General features: G+C 44.9%; 2 protein-coding genes across 3 annotated transcripts; one reads left to right on the forward strand and one right to left on the reverse strand.

Moving 5' to 3' along the window:
* The first annotated feature begins 467 nt into the window (after nucleotides 1-467).
* Nucleotides 468-7,016, forward strand: smc2 (structural maintenance of chromosomes 2). Its single transcript, XM_037251094.1, has 25 exons — nucleotides 468-782; nucleotides 863-1,012; nucleotides 1,307-1,429; nucleotides 1,510-1,548; nucleotides 1,624-1,734; nucleotides 1,809-1,853; nucleotides 2,045-2,278; nucleotides 2,449-2,598; nucleotides 2,682-2,915; nucleotides 3,018-3,177; nucleotides 3,261-3,378; nucleotides 3,494-3,632; nucleotides 3,713-3,832; nucleotides 3,904-4,108; nucleotides 4,300-4,435; nucleotides 4,531-4,655; nucleotides 4,731-4,924; nucleotides 5,006-5,149; nucleotides 5,231-5,305; nucleotides 5,480-5,599; nucleotides 5,676-5,876; nucleotides 5,944-6,060; nucleotides 6,182-6,342; nucleotides 6,413-6,560; nucleotides 6,639-7,016. Exons 1-25 carry the CDS (start codon nucleotides 615-617, stop codon nucleotides 6,822-6,824), a joined length of 3,603 nt encoding a protein of 1,200 aa, XP_037106989.1. The 5' UTR covers nucleotides 468-614; the 3' UTR covers nucleotides 6,825-7,016.
* Nucleotides 7,017-7,124: 108 nt separating this feature from the next.
* On the reverse strand, nucleotides 7,125-19,319 carry ecpas (Ecm29 proteasome adaptor and scaffold). Of its 2 annotated transcripts, XM_037251077.1 has the most exons (49): nucleotides 19,262-19,319; nucleotides 18,275-18,405; nucleotides 17,948-18,064; nucleotides 17,751-17,869; nucleotides 17,420-17,569; nucleotides 17,161-17,341; nucleotides 16,941-17,080; nucleotides 16,786-16,864; nucleotides 16,598-16,717; nucleotides 16,406-16,491; nucleotides 16,248-16,323; nucleotides 16,128-16,177; nucleotides 15,991-16,057; nucleotides 15,794-15,916; nucleotides 15,533-15,636; nucleotides 15,311-15,434; nucleotides 15,033-15,113; nucleotides 14,735-14,951; nucleotides 14,571-14,662; nucleotides 14,375-14,509; nucleotides 14,140-14,299; nucleotides 13,889-14,061; nucleotides 13,690-13,791; nucleotides 13,406-13,529; nucleotides 13,139-13,284; nucleotides 12,912-12,966; nucleotides 12,686-12,800; nucleotides 12,537-12,605; nucleotides 12,342-12,459; nucleotides 11,950-12,117; nucleotides 11,781-11,860; nucleotides 11,425-11,530; nucleotides 11,263-11,310; nucleotides 11,064-11,182; nucleotides 10,841-10,991; nucleotides 10,685-10,750; nucleotides 10,516-10,605; nucleotides 10,143-10,209; nucleotides 9,976-10,067; nucleotides 9,692-9,758; nucleotides 9,427-9,624; nucleotides 9,078-9,289; nucleotides 8,948-8,991; nucleotides 8,583-8,775; nucleotides 8,348-8,495; nucleotides 8,166-8,271; nucleotides 7,996-8,084; nucleotides 7,853-7,924; nucleotides 7,125-7,734 (listed from the first exon to the last, which is right to left on the reverse strand). In XM_037251077.1, exons 1-49 carry the CDS (start codon nucleotides 19,281-19,283, stop codon nucleotides 7,595-7,597), a joined length of 5,532 nt encoding a protein of 1,843 aa, XP_037106972.1. In that variant the 5' UTR covers nucleotides 19,284-19,319; the 3' UTR covers nucleotides 7,125-7,594. The 2 variants fall into 2 exon arrangements, 1 of the variants encoding a protein (XP_037106972.1); XR_005097927.1 differs by lacking the exons at nucleotides 7,125-7,734; nucleotides 7,853-7,924; nucleotides 7,996-8,084 and having other exon boundaries at nucleotides 8,239-8,271; nucleotides 8,583-8,770.
* Nucleotides 19,320-19,608: the final 289 nt, after the last annotated feature.

Genomic DNA, 19,608 nt, shown 5'->3' on the forward strand with positions numbered 1-19,608 from the left:
AATGAATGAATGAATGAATGAATGAATGAATGAATGAATGAATGAATAAATAAATAAATAAATAAATAAATAAATAAATAAATAAATACATAAATAAATAACAAGCATTTTAAGTGGTTATTTTCAAAATATATTGAATTTTGAGCAGTGCGACTGAATTTAAAACTGAATTCACTGCCTTGGTTGAAAACATTGTCCCATCCAATATGGCCGCGCATTGACACGTCGGTTAGCTGTGGCTAGGTGGCAGTCAACACCTAAATAGGTGTCGTAAAATATGCCTGAATAAAACGTTAAAAAAAACACCCAAGTAAACAAACAAAAGTCAAACATTTTTTCTTTCACTTTCCACGACTCAAATTTCAAAAGTGTCATTAAGTTTATCTGCTTTGTTGTGATAGCTAAGACTCCTTATTTTTGTTCTTTTTTTAATCGGCGCAGAGAGGGTGACTACTGGCTCTATTCCTGCCGCCAAAATTCAAGTTACAAGAACGCAGGCAGAACGGCGTTGTTGTTTACACGCGTTCAAAATCCTCGAACTCGCTGTATTGCGGTTAAAGGTACGACTAATATTTAAAATACAGTGAATAGTTTCCCAAGGGGGCGGCTTAGAGATGCACATCAAGTCAATCATCCTCGAAGGGTTCAAATCCTACGCACAGCGGACTGAGATAAACGGCTTCGACCCGCTCTTCAACGCCATCACTGGACTAAACGGTAGCGGCAAGTCGAACATTTTGGACTCCATATGTTTTCTCTTGGGCATTACCAACCTTACTCACGTAAGTGGCATTTTGGGCAAACTTATCATGTTGCATGACGAGGGGGTTTTGTGCTATAAGTATGTGGTTTCATTGGAAAGGTTCGAGCCTCCAACCTCCAGGACCTGGTCTACAAGAATGGACAAGGAGGTATCACCAAGGCCACCGTGTCCATCACTTTTGACAACGCCAACAAAAGCCAGAGTCCTTTGGGCTTTGAAACACATGATGAGATCACAGTCACCAGACAGGTTGGTGAAATCACTAGTGCTATAAATGTTAAGGACACATTATTCATCTTTGAGGGGACATTTCAAAGTGAAGCTAAAATTCTTATTAAGTAATATTAATTTGACTTTCTCAATCCTTTCAACATATCAAAGTTCACGGCAGGGTTTTGAGACATGAATGGACCAATATATTTAATTGTCCTCATGTGCTGTTCACATTTTAATATCATTTTAACACTTCACCATTAGTCAATAGTATCTCACAGTTTAGACCGCAAAAAATACTGTAGTGCATAACTGTGTTTTTATTTTAAGGTTGTCATCGGTGGCCGAAACAAGTATCTCATCAATGGAGTCAATGCTAATAACACCAGAGTGCAGGACTTGTTCTGTTCTGTTGGCCTCAATGTCAACAACCCCCATTTTCTCATCATGCAGGTCAGCCTTCTGCGAACGTTTTGCTTTTATGTCGTTTATTTTGAGATAATATCATCAGCATGTTTGACTTGAATCTTTAGGGAAGGATCACCAAAGTTCTAAATATGAAGCCACCAGAGGTAATGACCGAACATGTCCAAACAGTTGCTATTTTACCTTTATGGCATAAGAGTGACAATGTTGTGCACTTGCAGATTCTTGCCATGATCGAGGAAGCTGCAGGGACTCGGATGTATGAGTGCAAGAAGATAAGTGCCCAGAAGACCATCGAGAAGAAGGAGGCTAAGCTGAAGGAGATCCACACCGTATGTCGGCTTCTAAAAGTTTACAACTGTAAAATACAAACAAGGTATGTCATCATTAGCTCTTCATTTTTCAGGTTTTGGATGAAGAAATTACTCCAACCATGCAGAAACTTCTTGAGGTATGTTGATCCACAAAGTACACTCACAATTAGACCTTAAATGCATCCCTTTTCCCTTTAATTTCCTCTCATACTATTTGTTTATAGCGTTGGTGTATTTGTGTGACTATATTTACCGTACCCAGATGGTACGTGCTAAAAGCTTGAACAATTACACAGCTCTCATTGAACAAGATGTACGAACCCCACAGGAGCGATCGTCGTACCTGGAGTACCAGAAACTGATGCGAGAGATCGAGCACTTGTCGCGCCTGTACGTGGCCTGGCAGTTCATGTGTGCCGAGGAGACCAAATTGAAGTCCGCAGAGAATCTGAAAGTGATGCAGGACAACATCGCTAAGATGCAAGCCGCCCTGGCTGAGAACGAGAGCAAAGTCCGTGAGCTCTCTGTACAGATCCAAGAACTCAAAGACAAACGAGACCAGGTACGCTCAAGGAGTTTCCCATTCTGAGAAATCAGCCCCAGAGAAAAAAACTACCATCACAGATGATGACATGAAACAGTGAATAACCCACTCGTCTCCCATTTTGTTATTTGTGTGTGTAGAACGTAAAATAGCTGCTTCAATGACATTGCTGTTTTGCTAATGTTCAGGAAGTGAACAGCGTTTTAAAATCTCTGGAAGATACACTGGCCGAAGTGCAGCGTGTGGACGCGAAAGCTCAGAGTGCTTTCGATCTGAAAAAACAGAACATGACGGATGAAACCAAGAAGCGAGAAGAGCTCGTCGAGGGTATGCAGGAGGTAGGTATCGTGACGCTGTTTGAAATTAATCATCTGTTTCACTTCCTAATCAAAACTGCTGTCATCTGTTTTGTTTTTTTTAGGACAAGAAGATGCTGGTGGTGAAAGAGAAAGAGGTGTCCAAGTTGACGGAGCAGCTTCAGGCTCTAAAGGAGGAAGGCCAGAAGGACGGCGCGGCCCTCGAGGCTGCCGAGCAGCATTTTAAGGCTGTCTCTGCTGGTCTGTCCACCAATGAGGATGGGGAGGAGGCCACGCTGGCCGGTCAGATGATGGCCTGTAAGAATGACATGAGCAAGGCGGACACTGAAGCCAAACAGGTGAGTGAGACTTCAACATTATTCATGGAGCTGTGAATTATTTTTTGGTCCATCTCTGCTTGGACAAAGATATCTTATATGGCCTCTGTCTTTTCCTCTCAGGCTCAAATGACCCTGAAGCACGCCCAGGCTGAACTGAAGACCAAGCAGGCCGAGGTGAAAAAGATGGATGGCGGCTACAAGAAGGATCACGATAGTCTGCAGGCTATCAAAAGCAGCAAGGAGAAATTAGAGGCCGAACTAGCCAAACTCAAATATGAAGGTCCTGCGTCTTTGCCAACGCATCTTGTCATTTTGGAAGCTGCCGTTCTTTTCAGCAATGTGTACTGTTTGCAATCTCTGCAGACGGCAAGGAGGAAAGTTTTCTGGAGAAGAAAAGACAGCTGTCCAGAGAGGTTGCAAGTCTGAAAGAGACATACGAGCGCCTTGTGTCTCGCTTCCCGAACCTTCGCTTTGATTACAAGTAAGTCACGTGGAATATTTGAACCGGTAACTTGTTTTTTTTTTTGCTAAATTGACATTTTCTTCCCCCTTTCCCCACCTGATCACAATTAATACAATGTTGAAATGTCTTTCAGAGACCCTGAACGCGGATGGGACCGCAGTCAAGTGAAAGGACTACTGGCCAACTTGATTACAGTACGCGACGTCTCCTGCGTGACCGCCTTAGAGGTGGTCGCAGGCGGACGACTTTATAACATCGTCGTTGACACGGAGGTGAGTGTACAACGTGCGGCTCGACTTCAGCCACATGGCTTCTCATACTCAACGCGGGGAATGTTTGTGTGTGTGTTTAGGTGACAGGGAAGAAGCTGCTGGAGAAGGGAGAGCTGCAGCGAAGGTACACCATCATTCCCTTGAACAAAATCTCTGCCAAGACGCTGAGTGACAGAGTGGTCAATACTGCAAAGAGCCTGGTGAGCAAACCTAATCTTTGTTTTGCGTCATGAATGAATCCCCACTTAAGAGTGTCCATCCCCTTTCTCAGGTGGGAGAAGACAATGTGCACACAGCTCTATCCCTAGTGGGCTACGAGTCTGACTTGCGCAAAGCCATGGAGTATGTGTTTGGCTCCACGCTGGTGTGCGACACTCTGGACAATGCCAAGAAAGTGGCTTTTGATAAACAGGTGATGACCAAGACCGTCACTCTTGGGGGAGACATCTTCGACCCACAAGGAACTCTGAGTGGAGGTGAGAGCGAGGAGGAAGCGCGCATAGATTGTTTCCAAGCATTTACACGTTCTTAGCTATGTGTGCCTTCTTTGGCAGTGACATAGGGATGCAACTAACCAATATTTTGCTCATCGATTCATCTGCCATGTATTGACGCTGTCTGAATTATGCAAGCGTTCCGAATGTTTTGTTCCTTTCTCTTATTCCAGGAGCTCGTTCGCAGTCTGCATCAGTCCTGGTCAGCCTGCAGGAGGTGAAGGAGGTTCAGAGCAACTTGAATGAAAAGGAAGCCCAGTTGAAGGACATTGAACAACAATTGGCCAGCTTAAAGGGAACCGCCGAGAAGTAATGGCACCCTAAATTAGATGGCGATATTTCCGCGGATCATTTCAAACTGGTTTGGGTCTCTAAATGTTCTGCCTTGTCCCTGCGGCCTCCAGATATCGTCATCTGAAACAGCAGCACGAGTTGAAGGTGGAGGAGGAGCAGATTTTGCAGGTCAAGCTCCAGCAGAGCTCCTTCCACCAGCAGCAAGAGGAGCTGGAGAGGCTGCGCAAAGCCATCGGTCGGAAACATTTAAAAAGATTACAGATTTAAAAACACAACTTGTTTTCTTACACTGTGTATATTCTGTGACCAGATGAGAGTGAGGAGACTCTGCGTGTCAGCGAAGAGGTGCAGAAGCGGGCAGAGGAGAAGTACAAAGTGCTGGAGAACAAGATGAAGAATGCAGAAGCGGAGAGGGAGAAGGAGCTGAAAGCCGCCCAGCAGAAGCTCAACGCAGCCAAGGCCAAAGCAGATGCCTTCAACAAGAAGCTTAAGCAGAAGCAGCAGGTACGCAAACGCACCACAGCATTTGTCTAGAACGTTCCAAATCCATTTCTCAGCGACGAGTTGGTCTTTGTGTCTTGATAGGAGTCTGATGCAGTGGCCTTGGAGCTGGAGGAGCTGCAGCGGGAGCAGACTGGTTATGAGCAGCAGATTCAAGCTGTGGACGAGGCCACCAAGGCCATCAAGGAGCAGATCGACAGCATGGCCTGCACTGTGGCGCAGAACAAGGTTCCCACGCTACTCGTTATTCAAGTCAACAGCAACTCTTATTACGGGAACATGCTGAACGTGCAGTCATATTGTGTGCAGGAGGCAGTTCGAAAGGCCCAGGAGGAACTCTCCAAGAAGAAGGATGCCATCATGGCTCAGTTCAAAGAAATCAAGGTGAATATTTGGCCTTGGGCCGCAAAGCTTTCTGTTAAAAGGCACGTTCTAAAACTACCGGTTGAGAATCCCAGTCTACATCCGAAATATTTGTGAAAATTGGCAGCTCTCGTCTACATTGGCTCCTTGAATGTGTTTGATGAGGTGGTTGCTTCTGTGTCATGATTGTTTCAGGGGAAAACCACAGAAGCGGACAAGTTACGAGAGCAGAACAATGAAGCTCAACTGAAGGTTAAGGAATTAGAGCACAACATCAATAAACACCTGAAAGAGAGCCAGGATGCAGCAGCCGCGGTAAACAATCATTCATGTGTGTGATTTGTTTCACGAGCATGCACCCATGATCCTACCTTCTTCGTCTTCCTCACAGGTCGCTCGGATGCTGGAGGAGCACGACTGGATCCAGTCTGAGCGGCAGCACTTCGGGAGGCCCAACTCCTCTTTCGACTTCAAGACCAACAACCCCCGCGAGGCCGGCCAGCGCCTCAAGAAGCTGCAGGAGACCACCAGCAAGCTGGAGAGGAACGTCAACAAGCGGGCCATGAACATGCTTAGCGAGGCAGAGGAACGGGTGAGATGGAAAAAAAGGAAAAATGTTTCTAATCATTATAGAGAGACTGATTGATGTCCGTGTGCAGTACAATGACTTGATGAAGAAGAAGCGGATAGTGGAGAACGACAAGGCCAAGATCTTGCAGACCATTGAGGAGCTAGACCAGAAGAAGAAGGTGGCTCTCAATGTGGCCTGGCAGAAGGTTCGCCAACCAATCCATCCACATTTGTAAAAAAACACCCCCAAGTTAAATTTCTGCCAGGAAAAACTGCAGTTCCTGAAATGGTTCAGACGTAAATCACAATTACCATTTGCTTTCCCAGGTCAACAAGGACTTTGGTTCCATTTTCTCCACCCTGCTGCCTGGAGCCTCGGCAAAACTCGCTCCTGCGCAAGGTTGCGGCTTCCTGGATGGTCTGGAGTTCAAGGTCGCCTTAGGGAACATCTGGAAGGAGAACCTGTCTGAGCTGAGTGGGGGGCAAAGGTAAGCACAGGAAGTCAATCGCATAAATTGTCTATTTTTTTTAAAATAACGTCAAACATCTGTCCTTCAGGTCTCTGGTAGCCTTGTCGCTCATTCTCGCCATGCTGCTCTTCAAGCCTGCTCCCATCTACATCTTAGATGAGGTGGACGCCGCACTGGACCTCTCGCACACGCAGAACATCGGGCAGATGCTGCGAAGCCATTTTAGACACTCGCAGGTTGGCAACTCGTTAAAATGCAAATTCCACCTCACTGGTCATGTTCCATTTGCAAACATTTCAACTCTCTTCCAACAGTTCGTGGTGGTGTCACTCAAGGACGGCATGTTCACCAATGCCAACGTCCTCTTCAAGACCAAGTTTGTGGACGGCATGTCCACAGTGTCGCGCACTGCCCTCAGCCAGAGCGACACCAACCTGCCTCACAAAAGTCACGCACGACAAGGCGTAGCTAATAGAAGAGGGAATCAAGTCGCTTGTTAGATCAGCATCATCATAAACAGTTCATTGCTCATTCCTTTTGCTATCATCTTTACTGTTCATTCATTCTCTGAGATCTTTGTGAATATGTTGAAACTTTTGTTTTATATGTTATTTGCCATCTGTTTTAATCCCAATGCATAAATGTAGTAGTTTAGTAAATAAAATATGTACGCTTATACCTATTTGAAAATACAGGAGTCCTTTTTGGTCAATTATTATTTCTGTCATATGTGGTTGTTACTAACTTCTAATGAGAAAAAAAACACTAGATCAACACAAACTGATAGATTAGTCAAATAATCACTGTTGGGACAAGGTAGTTTTTATTTCACTTGTGACAAATTGAAACAACTAAAGCATGTATCACTTAAACAGGGTTGTAACTTAGTTTCAAGACCTGACAGAAAAAGTCACCTCATATATTTTGCAACGAAAACTCCAAGGTTTTCACCTCCCAATGTTTTAAAGAGTAATAATAGTATTGTCACTTTGGCAACAGTCCGCCAGGGTAAAACAGTTGTCGATATTTAACGAGTAGACAAACGATACAACAGTAGTAAAAGCCTCTCTTCGGGGCCATAATTAGTGTCAACCACTCTGGTTCATCACATTTAAATTTATTACTAGAACAACTGTCCAAAGAGCCAAATAGAAAGGACACTACAAAAGACAACTTTCACACTGGGGAACAAGGTGTGTAATTTCTTATTACTTTGACCACAGAGTTTATGTGGCTGCTTTGTGTGCATGTGTGACTGACTGAGACTGGCTCAAGGCTGGCTCTGGATATGCCTGCGCAGATCTTGAGCTTTGTCCCTCAGGTCTGGTCTGCTGTCTGACTGCAGCGTAGACAGGGAACGCTGCAGCTGCTCCCGACTCTTCACCGACACACAATCCCACTGTTCGCTCTCTGGTGCACACATACACATGTAAGTAAAACTATCAGTAATATAAATATGAATCATCATGGGGAAATAAAATCGAGGTAATGAAAGGCTGTAGTTGGTTTTTCCTCTTGGTGTCCTTACCTCCAGTCCTCTTCACAATCAGCTCCACTACAGACAAAGCCTCCGTCCTCACAGAAGAATAACTTTTGTTTTCTGGTAAAGGAGGAACATCACACATGAAGGGGAAGTGGAAGCCTACTGAAAAGTTCGACGGTGACGTTTACCTAAAGGATGAGTGAGAGCAGCACAGGTGTCGGTTAAGAGGCGAGACAGCGTGCTCACGTCGCTGCTGTTCTTCTCAAACAGCAGTAATCTGGAGGGAAAACGGAAAAAGGAATATTCATGTCGTGTGACAACATGACAGTCATTGGAGGCGTTTTTTGGTTGTCCTTACCCCTGGAAATAGGCCTTCATGCAGCGGAGAACGGCAAGCTGCACCTTCCATGTGCTCAACTGCAGCTTCTCACACATGAGGCTACAGACCTCCTCCTGGAAACGAGCTGTCACAAAAACGTGTGATATCAAAGATTAGTCTATTCATTTGTTATATCGGAATTTTGCAGCATGAGAACTCACATTGAGTCTGCGGGTTCTTCGGCCAAGTTTTTCCCATGGTGTCAAAAGCGCAGAGCACAACTTCAGTCTGCAGTTCTTTCTCCTTGGTTCCGAGGTCAACCTCCTCCTCTCGTGACCTCGGTGACGCTGCGCCGCTCTCTGGACAGCTCTGCCAACAAGTTGAAACACTCGACGTGTCACACAGAGGGGCTTCCTGCCCCCCAAAAAAGATGCAGCTGAAAGACACCAACGTTACCTTCTTTATCAGAGGGAAGAGGACGTCGGTCATGTCGCTGAAGCGGTCCTCCTGGCTGCTATGAAGCACGTCGCCAGCACAGCACAGGGCGGACATCTTGTACACCAGACTCTCCTTACGACATTCCTTGAAGACCACCTCCAGCACCTCTGAGGTGGTGGGCTGGCCTGCGCAAGGCTTCTGTAGCTCTGTGCTACAGAGAGTACATACGTACAAACATAAAAAAGCAGGATGAACTCAAGTGGATATAAAAAGTCTACACACCCCTGTTCAGAAACCCTTTTGTGATCAAAATAAACTTGACCAAGACTTATATAATAATAAAAATGTAAAATAACAAATGCAACAAGGGTGAAAAGAAAGACCTGCATTTGGAGACAATTGATCCAATAGCCTTCAGTAGTTCCTCCTAGAGGGTGGGAACAAAAGCCAAAGGACGCCATCACTTAGTACGCCATCATTGTTTTTGCAACTCTACAGTTTCATGCGAATTACCTTGCCCGCCCACGTGCGTCCCGCCAGACCCTGGATTAAGGCAGTCAGCACCAAGCCCAGGTGTGGCGCCACCAATGAGCCCGTCTGTTCCTTGGCAACGGTTGCCATGGCAGCTGCGCCCTGAGCCTTCATCTTCCAAGACTGGGACTGCAGTGCCTTCTGGGTAATGGCGATGAGCTCCGTCATGTAAAGGCGGATGCCCCCAAAACTTCCTGGAACCCCAATTTTTTCTTGTTTTTAATCATGACAGTGACCATAATTTACTTCAGTTTTTTTCTTATTTACATTAAATATAATCCATCGCTCCTTTTTCTATTAACTGTACTCATAATGGGTAAAGATGTCTCACCGGGGACATTCTCCTGCCACACTTCAGTCCACAAGGTGGCGTCGTGACTCTCTCCTTTATCCTCGTCAGTGGCGGGTGCCTGGTGCATGCCCAAGAAAGCCAGCGGCAGGGCCACTCCGGCATGGGCCTTCAGCACATCGGGGCTATAGTGGCTGATGGCGTGCACAGTCAGGGCACAGGAGGACTTGTACACAGGCTCTGGAAAGAAATCAAAAGGAATGTTCTTTATGAAGATGAATGTAAATTGGTTGTAGTGCTGCCTCACCTTCTTTCTCCAGGTACCAGGTGCTGAGCTTCAGAAGCAGCTTCTCCACACTGCTGTCTTTCGCGGTCTGATGGAGCAAAACAAACGGGCATACTGTATCGACAGTGCAGATCAATAAGACTGCTGTTGATTTGTGTTTCAAATGATAAATAGTTGTGCTGATCCACTTTTTGGAGCAGCCATCCAAACTACGCTTAGATGAACTTTACCACTTGGCGGAAAAGTACACGACACAGTTTGAGCTAACGCTGTCAAAACACCGGCGCAGAATTCAAAGTCCTTACCCTGACTAGATGGCCCAGTGCAAAGGCGAAGGCTTTCTGAACCACGGCGCTTCTGTCGTGGATGCCGCTGAGCAGAGCGCTCATTAGTTTACCTGAGAGCATCACAAACCATGAGCATCTTGCTTGTACGCAAGAAAACATGACAAAAGTAGCGGGCAGTGTGGCACCTGAGTACGGCGTAAGGTCCTGGGGACACTGCACTGTAAGTGAAATAATCACACTGGCACAACCACCCTGTGAAAAGAGATGATGTAAAGTCATACGTGGTCTTGCTATTTTTGAAAAAAACAAAACAAAACCATCAATTCATATAGTTTTGTACGATTTTTTGGTAACACTAAAATGCCACCAGATGGCGCCAAAGTATGAGAATATTGAAGCATACGTGTTTTGAAGTCATAACATTGTGGTATAGTTACATTTTCAACTATTAACATTGCTAATTAAAAATCTTTTTATGTCGATCACAGTTTTTTTTCTCACTTTTCTCTAGAAAGCCAAGCTCTAATTGCCTTACGGTATTCCAGGCTCATGCATTACCTTGGTGCCTAGCCCGACTCCGCTCTTCAGCAGCTCACACAGCTTGGGAACGAGCTCCCCCAACACTGTGACGTCGAGGTGCTGCAAACACTAGAGACACACAGACACAGGCATGTGATACCATACCAAAGATACCTTCTGTGCCATGCCTATCTCCAAATTACATTACCATATTAATGGTTTCCATCATTGGCGAGGACTTGGCAGCGCTGAGCCTGGCAGCATCCATGGCACTCTATTATCAAAATGGACAAGTCAAAGTTGTTAAGAGGTCTTCAGCTGCCGCACCTGCATGATGATGATTCGTAAGGAGAGCTGCTGTTACCTTCTCTTGCTCCGTGGCTCTGAGACTGAGGTAGTTGAGCACCTGAGGCTCCATGGTGCTCAGGGCCTCCAGAAGAGCTGGGATGAGTCGGGAAGCGTGAGGCTTGAGTTTGGCTCCGGCTGTCTTACTGATCTTTACTAGGGTCTGGATGCTGGTAGAAAAAGAAAAACAATTTAGAAACAAAAAAGCTGCATGCAACAATAGAAACAAGAAATGATGTTACCTCAGCGAGCGAACCTCAGAGACATTGCTGACTATGCCCTTCTCCAGCAAGGTGGGAAGAATTGCGGCCACAGTTCTCTGGGCAGTAGAACCGGTGGACTCGCACATACGAGTGCACACCTGGACGCAGAGTGAGGTCAAGTCATAACGGGTTCATTTCTCAGCCGGTAAACCGAGGCGGGAGTGATTGAACGCTTTACCTTGCCGAGCGTTTTTAGTGTTAGATCTGCAGCCTTCCTCACCGATTCCTGAAAGACATTTCAATTCAAGAGTTGAGACTCACAAGTCAGTAGCAACGGTGGAGAAATACTTATCAGACCTTTTTAAGACGAACTGTTGCGCAACTGACACATTTCACTCACCTTAATATCATCAAGAACTCTGAACAGAGTCTCCCACATCTCGGCCAAGTGATCAATGAGGTCGTCAGCTTGGCGGCCTCGAACCAAGTCGTTCAGGGCCAAACAGCTGTGAGGAAAAGTCACTTTTGAACACATTGGGTTGTGTTTTTGGCAGGAGGTGACAAACTGGTGGAGCCTGCCTTTTTTAAAGTAGAAGTCAAAAATTTCTTTTGACAATAACATGCTGTAAGAACGCAATCTTGGCAGGGTACGCCCAATCGGCATATCATCTTGTTTGAATGAGTTTGCACAGGAAAGCATTTACCAAATGAGGCCCAAATTGAGGATATATTCAAATAGGCATACAAGCAACCGACCTGGACTCCCGCACTCTCCAGGTGTTGCTAGTGAGGTTGGAAATGACATCATGCAGAATCTCCTTCAGGTATTTATCCACCTGACACCGACCGAGAGAATACACTTGAATGAGCATACGCAAAGCTCTGAGAATGTTTCACATTTGAATCGACACGAGGTTTTTCCTACCAGGGTTTTATCAGTAACTAAGGCATCCCAGATGCTGGTCATGGCCTGGCGAACGCTGAGGTTGGGGTCAAACTGGTAGCGGTACAGGCGTGGCACCAGCTGTGGCAGGAATGGAGCGAGCTGCTCACCGGCCTTGGTAGCAATCATGTGAAAGCCAAACGCGGCGCCCTGAAAAGGAGGAGAGCTCAGGTTGGAGAAGGGAGTGTGAAACATGGCCAGTATTGGCAACAAATTTTAAAGTAAATCTTTTTATTTTTACATGACTACTTAGATAATGTTTATTATTGTGGCTATTGTTTGGAGTGGTGCTCCTATCCAGACACCTAAAATGCATGCTTCTCATTTTCAATAGTCGGATGATGTCTTAATAGGAGAGAGGTTGAGCCAGTCACCTTTCGAGAGTTCCACATGGCGTGATGGTTGGCCAGGTTCATAAATTTGTACACGAGATCAGGCTGGTTCAGGTCACTTGCCAACGAGCAGAGCTCTTTGTATGTGGACAAGCTGTGGCTGCCGGGCACAATATTAAACGGAGCTTACAATACATACGGCAGAACAGAATGTGTAGAAATGGGTGGAATATTTACCCATCGGGTGTTTTGCCGATGCCTTCGCCTTGGAACACCTGTGTGTCTTCTGAAACGGCGTGTTTAATTCTGTTTGGAAAGACAAATGCAACGTTAAAGTCATGTGACCTGTAAGCAAAAAATGCCTTCTTTAATTTGAATCCTCTCACCTTTTGCCGGTCATGAGTGTTTCCACCAGGGTGGAAACCAGTTCCTGCTGGTCTGTCTTTCCACCCATCTCATAGACCAAGCCGAGGCCTTTAGATGCCACATCCTGACTCAAATCTAAATCAAATAAGAGTTGTTGTTTTTTTTTTTTTTTAATCAAAAGCATACAATGCTGCAACAATACCTAGCTAGTGACACAAACAACAGGTTGGGTTAAATTTCTCTCACCATCTGGGTCTGAAAGAATGGAGATGAATGCCACCTGGATCTCCTTCAAATGGGACTGGAGGAGAAAAGATAACAGGAAGATGTTTCCATGGATTGGTTTGAAATGTCTGCTATGTTTCATAAAAAAAAAAGTAAATAAAAAAATAAACTGGACCAATCGAGGACAAATAACCTTTTCATTATTTGCCATATCCTGTTTTCCTCTAATGTAGAAAAAGAGCCCATACCTTGATTTCCTTGTGTTGGCTGAGTTTCTTAACCAGAGAGAGAAGCCAGATGCAGGCTGCCTGCCGGACATGAGGATTCTGGCTCGGAATGTACTTTGACAACACAGAGTTGAGGACCCAAGGAACCACGTCATTGGTTTTGACATCTGGCAATGAAAGCAAAGCAGTCAGTTGACATTTCTTTTGTTGCTTTTTTAAACGTTTAAGCCTTCTGACCCAAAATGGGTCATATATGGCATATAGCTGGCGCCCAGCTTCACTTCTTACTTGAGGGTGGGCTGTACTGTTCGTCAGTGCAGGTCCATGGATCTCTTACAGCTCCAGAAGTGGTGCCTAAAGCAGCGGTGGTAATTGCTTCTCCCACTGTGAACTGCAACTCCACTTGCTTGGCCTTGGAAAGTAAAAAATGGGGGGGGGGGGGGGGTCGGGAAGACAAAAAATATTAAAGCTTATTGACTGTTGTAGTCAAGATGAATGGTTACGGAAAATTTAACATCAGCTCCTATATTTCAAAACCATAAACCGGCAATTCCAATAATTACGAGTCACACCTCTACTGAGTCCATAAGTCCCTGTAGCAGCTTCTTTTGATGAGGGAAATCTCCATCTCCTACTGGAAGGTAGCCCAAGGTTTGGATTGAGCGCTCTTTTATCTAGATCAAGTGGAGAATAAAGACACACACACAAAAAGGTATAAGCCAACATTGCTTCTCTAAAGTAAAGTGCTCTGGGCAAGTTCAGAAACGTTACCTTTAAACTCTCCTTGCCAGAAGGGATGCGCGCAAGCAGGTTTTCTACAACGGACAATTTGGAGAGGCCTTCACCCTCGGCTGGAATCAGCAGGGCTCCATTCCGACCTATTTCTCCGAGAGCTGTACATGCTGCTAGTGGCAATAGTGCACTACTGTTGTCCAGGAAGGAACCTGAATTGAAACACACAAAAACTTCAGGATAAAGAGCCAGAATGATAAGACGTACAAAATACGAAACTTTGTACGTACCAACTGTCTTGGTTGCCATGGCAACAATGGCATCCTCCTCCTGAGAGGGGACGCTTCCCTTGTGGGTAAGCTCACTGCATGCGGCAGCTTTCTTTTTGCTCATATATCTTCCCACCATGTAGCCAAGTGCCAAGATAGCACCGTGCTGAGTCTCGGGGCTCTTGAGTTTTAAACAAAACCCATTTGCAGTTAGTCAAGCGAGTCTTAAGCATATCAAATAGTGAGAGTGTCTTACGTGGTTGTCTTTGGTAATCTTGACCAAGTTGTGCACGGCGGCCTGCAGATCATTGCCTGTCATGGTGGAGACAACCACAGCGTACAGTTGGGCTGCGAGCTCCCTCATGTCCTCCTTATTTGTGTTCATCAGACTCTGGAGAGGAAAACAAACATTATGAAATGAATATACAATAACACATGTGAAGAACACTGACCTTAATCCAGTCTATTTTATCAACAAACTTGGGAGCCAGTTTCTCTGGGCATACAGCCACCACCTCCAAGAGAAAGTACATTGCGGGAATTCCTATTTAGAGAAAAAAAATATTTGTAATACTTACAATCCAAAGTTCTCGCTTTGATGAACAAGTGTGTTTACCTCCGACGGCAGAAAGCAGCTGCTGCAGCAATTCCAGGTAGATGTGAACAGGATTGGTTTCAGCGCCCTTGGACCCCGAAGAGGGAGGCTCAGAAGACAGAAGTGTGCGGACATATTGGCCTATGGCTGGTGCGTCATCCTGCATGTTTGAAAGTCGCATCGACAGTGGCCTGGCGCCCGCGCTGTACGCCAGACACATCCTCAGGTAGTGGACAATCTGAGGGAAAGGGGGAGGGCAAAATATGGGGCACTGCACTAGAAGCAGGAGTTTTATGTCCACATCAGTGTTGTGAATTACCTCTGCAAAAGCAGACGGGTTGAAAGGAATGACCGAGGTTCCAACGATGTATTTAGCTGGAGTCTTGATTCTCTGAGATGCCTGTAAATTAATTTAAAAAAAAAAAAAAAAAAGACACATTTATAAATATTTCACAACAGGGTGTCAAGTTAAAAAAAAGATAATAATAATAATAATAATAAATTATATTTATAACGCACTTTACATTCGGGGGAATCTCAAAGTGCTACATGGCAGATAAAAAACAAGAAAACAAAACAAGATAGAGGGAGTCTCACCTCCTCTTGAATGTAGGCCACCATGTCTGGAAAGGAAGGAATTGGCTTGGGCCCCTCCTTCTCAGGACTTTTAGTCGGAAATGTCCTCAACACCTTCTGAGCCTCTCCACTCACCTCCTCGCGCCTAAAACCACAAAAGAGAACCATGTTGGGGATGGGGAAAATGACTCAAGCCATAAAATACATCCATACAGAACATGCCAGAACGTGATTGGTACTTACGGGTCTCCAGCGGCAAGCAGCAGCAGGTATCTTGACGGCACATGATCAGGCCCAAACACTGTACTGGCATACTTCATGGCAACCTGGCGAACTTGAACCTCTGGCTGTAAAACAAAACAATAATAATAAACATTTACTAGTTAAGTGCATCCCCAAACAGAGACACCATGAACAATCTATTGCTGAGTGAATAATAATAATTTTAGCACTTTAAAGCATCTGTCCACTCAGCAAAGATTGTATTGCCCTGTTTCCACTCACCTTCACAATGTATGCGCCCACCAATGCTTCCATCAGGTTAAGCAGTGCCCCCTGTAGGTTAGCATAGGCCCCGACCATCATGGACAAAGCCTCCTGGATGGCAAGACGAACATCAGGCTCCTCCTGAAAACACAGCGAGACGATAAGAATCACATGTCACAATGTGCTGCCATCGGCAAAATGTCTGCTAAACTCACCTTGCACATAGACTCAAAAAACTGTTGCACGAGCGCGATATCCTTTGTGAAGAGCTGTGGCATACGGCTACAAAGAAAAAAAATAATAATTAGAAGTCTAAATAGCTGTGTTCATGGGGAGGGAGTATTATTAATACCTTGAGAGCTTTCCAACAGCAGAATATGCAACACATAGTAATTTTGGATCCTGTGAACACATTTTCGCCATTTAGTATGTGGGGAGAAAAAAAACGAAATATTAAAAATGAAGGATTTACCTCTTTGTATTCATTTATAAGCTTAGTAAGGCCATTCAGCAGCATTAGGCCTAAAGGTTTATTCGTGCCAGGGCACCTGAAACACAGAATTATTTTTTAAAACTTGTTCAACATAAAAGATGATTAGTCTATTGAGAGGAAAGATGTTTCTTTCTTACACCATACAGATGTGATGGACAAATTGCAAAGTGAGAGAGAGCAATTTGTTGTTGGTGTTGGCTCCAAACAAACCATCATAAACAACCTTGAAGGACGGGAGAAGGGAGGTACTATCAGTCGGTGGAGAAGAATTGCACGCAAACCATTCACATCTAGCAAAGGATGAATTTTGTGGTGCCCATGGAACGCACCTGGATATTAGCAGGGAAGCACTCTGCGGCAAGACGCGAGCGTAAAAGATGCGGCAGGATCTTTAACTTGACTCTCGTGCTCGCTGGTTCGTGTTTCAGCTCATGCTTCATAGTGCCGCCCTGAAAGATCATACCACGCTCGATTCAAATACCGTACCCGGTCATTATCGGTGAGCATGCTCACAAACCTTTGTTTTGAGTGGAACGTCTCCAAGGTACACTTTGTACATCTTGTTAATTATTAAGGGGTTATTCCAATCGATAATGCTGAAAGACAAAATCAATCTTTTGACCTGCAAAATGTCGGCCTAAACTGTGCACGTCCATCTTGTTCCCTACTAACCTCTGTTTACTCTTGAGCTCCAGATCAGCTGCAGTGGCCACACTGTGTCGTGTGTCGCTAGACGCCACCACTAGGTGCACCACCGTCTCCACTTCTGGCACTTGCTTCGCCTCAATGAACTTCACGATGCCCAGCTTACACTGTTGAGACCAAACGCATGATGAAGCCTAATTGAAAGGGAAGGGAGTAGGCCTGCTGCAGTGACCTTAAATGACTTTACCTGCTCTAGCTGCTCTGAAGTCCACTGGGCCTCCCCAATGACCCTCTTGGCAGCATAGATATTCATCCCCGGGGGAGCCTGGGGGAGACTCTGCCCCGATGCAGCCGCAGCAGCCCCATCAGCAGAACCTCCTTGGGAGGAGGACGGCGAAGGTCTAGTGGGAGACTCACTGAGCACAAACCTAAAGAGACAGTAAATCAACAACTTAGATACAATATCACTCACTCTATGATATAAATGGTACTAACCACCAACTCACCCGTAAGGCATCAGCAAGACATCCAACATGAACTCCAGCAAGAGCTGTACTGTTTTTGGCCGCTCACTTAAGTTAAAAGGAGAGGCGCTCTTGCAGGCGTCTGCTGGATATTTCATATGGTAAAGAGTAGGAATCAGCAGGTGCATTAGGCTAAGAGAGGATGGAGAAGAGATGCAAAATAATGAGGAGAGGGGGAAAATAAGTTCAGGTCAAATAAAGAGGATTGATACAAACAGCGAGCCTCGTAATCTGGTGCAAATCTTCATGCATATATGATGGAATCTCCAGTTTCAAATGGAAAGCAAATAAGAACAGAAATGTCATGTCTTACCTGTCCTGCTGAGGCTGCGGCTTGCCTTCCATAGCGGTCAGAAGGGTGGGGGCCAACTCACACTGCCTTCCCACCTCCAGCCGTGGGTAGCCCATTTTTATGTAGATGATTGTGAAATTCTAAAAGGGGAGGGTGGGGAATCAAGTCGCCACCACTAATAGAGTACAATCGCTTTGTTTCAAAACGAGGGACCATACCGTAACAAAAGAAGCCGCTGCAGGGTCTTGGTACTGAACCAGTAACGTTTCGACCGGTAGCTGAATTTTAGGTCGGCTTTTTATCCTCTTGTTCAGGTGGACGAGCAGCTCCATCACCTAGCGTGGCAATATCCATGAGGGCATATATAAATGCTTCTAATCAAAATAAGGATTGTGAAATGGCGCTCATTCGGATATGCAGCACATAGACCGAATATTGTAGAAATAATTTGCACGTCGGAATCTGTCTGGATTTAATGATTTGATGTTTGGGGGGGAACTCAACAAAGCAAGGATGCAATATTCAGAGATAAAAAGCCTTCTTACTTTCTTGCGCACACCCTCCTGCACACTGGAAAGTTTCAGGAGAACAGGGGGGAGAAATTTGGAGATAATGTCCTGAAGCTGATCATCTGTCTCTGCATGGCCCAGGCGCAGAAACACCCGCTCCAGTTGATCTGTCAAAACCAACTTTATTAATTCACTTTGTTGATGTTAACAGCAGTTGTTTTGTTGTTGATTCCCAGTGATGCATTTGTAGAAATAAAGTGATACATATCTGTTTTATAACATTCTAATAAAAACATTACTCAAGGTAGTTTGAGCAAATTTAATGAGTATCTAAGAAGTAGCGTTCACTTATAAAAAGATTGGTGACCCTTGATCTACATGAATCGTTTTGACATCTGCACAGCACTTCAATGCCGAACAAGACTTGGGGTGTAACCAGTGGCTGGCAGCTCCAGCTTCCTCCCGAGTCAAAGAAAACAAAACAATTATCCATCGATATAGAGCAATCAAATATAAGTTATCCAAGTTTCTATTAAAATCTAGTCCTGACAGCCGCTGTGTATGAGTCCATTTCTCAGCCCTGCTTGCTCTTTCTTGGCATGGTTCCCCGAGCAGCGACAGCTCACACCAAGCAGTGCAAGCACGCATTTCCCTATTTCTCTAACCTAAATCGAAGCTTACGCACAAACGACATCGTGACTAAATACGCTTAAACGTTGTACACTGCAATTTGGTGGATCCCCAGCAGATGATCTTACCTAAGCAATTCGTATTAAAAAGGTTTGTGGCACATTCTAATTTGACCATGACTGGGCAAACGGCCTTGTGACGATAGTTAGCTAGCAAGTGCTAATTAGCATGCTAACAGTTTTGCATTTATCTCTAAACGCGCTGTTCCCTTGATCGTCTAGATAAGACCGGGGGCTAATGTAAACCGTTTTTATGTGTGCGTACACATAAGACAGCCACAAAAAAGTCGAAAAATTGAGACGTGATTCACTGTTAACGCACACAGAAACTTACTGAGTTCATCTTGGGCAGCCATGTTTGCAGAGGGTTATTAGCGACCCCTACAGATTGCAGTGTGTTACCGCACCTACAGCTTCGTATATAACGCATCACAGAAATGCATGAAACGTACGTCAAAGTATTTTGACTCAAATAAACTTTTCCCCACAATCAACATTCTGTTTAATTTACAACCTCAAAAATAAATCTCCTCGACAATATGCGCATTAGTGATGTTGTAACTATAGCAGACTGCTCTGCATCCTGCGACTCGATTTGTTTCTAAAATTACAATAATGTATATGTATTAACATCAAAACACCTCTCAATATAATATAATGCAATTCCAAACCACTATATCA

This window comes from Syngnathus acus, chromosome 1, assembly GCF_901709675.1.
Source record: "Syngnathus acus chromosome 1, fSynAcu1.2, whole genome shotgun sequence".
Classification (NCBI taxonomy): domain Eukaryota; kingdom Metazoa; phylum Chordata; class Actinopteri; order Syngnathiformes; family Syngnathidae; genus Syngnathus; species Syngnathus acus.

Excerpts from the sequence above, each read along its gene's own strand:
- ecpas (XM_037251077.1), bottom strand. The coding sequence starts at position 19,283 with ATGGCTGCCCAAGATGAACTCA. Across the intron at positions 12,801-12,911 it reads CATTCTTTCAGACCCAGATG|ATTTGAGTCAGGATGTGGCA; the intron begins GTGAGAGAAATT and ends TATTTGATTTAG. Across the intron at positions 9,759-9,975 it reads CACTGGGCCATCTAGTCAGG|ACCGCGAAAGACAGCAGTGT; the intron begins GTAAGGACTTTG and ends TTGCTCCATCAG.
- smc2 (XM_037251094.1), top strand. The coding sequence starts at position 615 with ATGCACATCAAGTCAATCATCCTCGAAGGGTTCAAATCCTACGCACAG. Across the intron at positions 5,150-5,230 it reads GCACTGTGGCGCAGAACAAG|GAGGCAGTTCGAAAGGCCCA; the intron begins GTTCCCACGCTA and ends TATTGTGTGCAG. Across the intron at positions 5,306-5,479 it reads CTCAGTTCAAAGAAATCAAG|GGGAAAACCACAGAAGCGGA; the intron begins GTGAATATTTGG and ends TGATTGTTTCAG.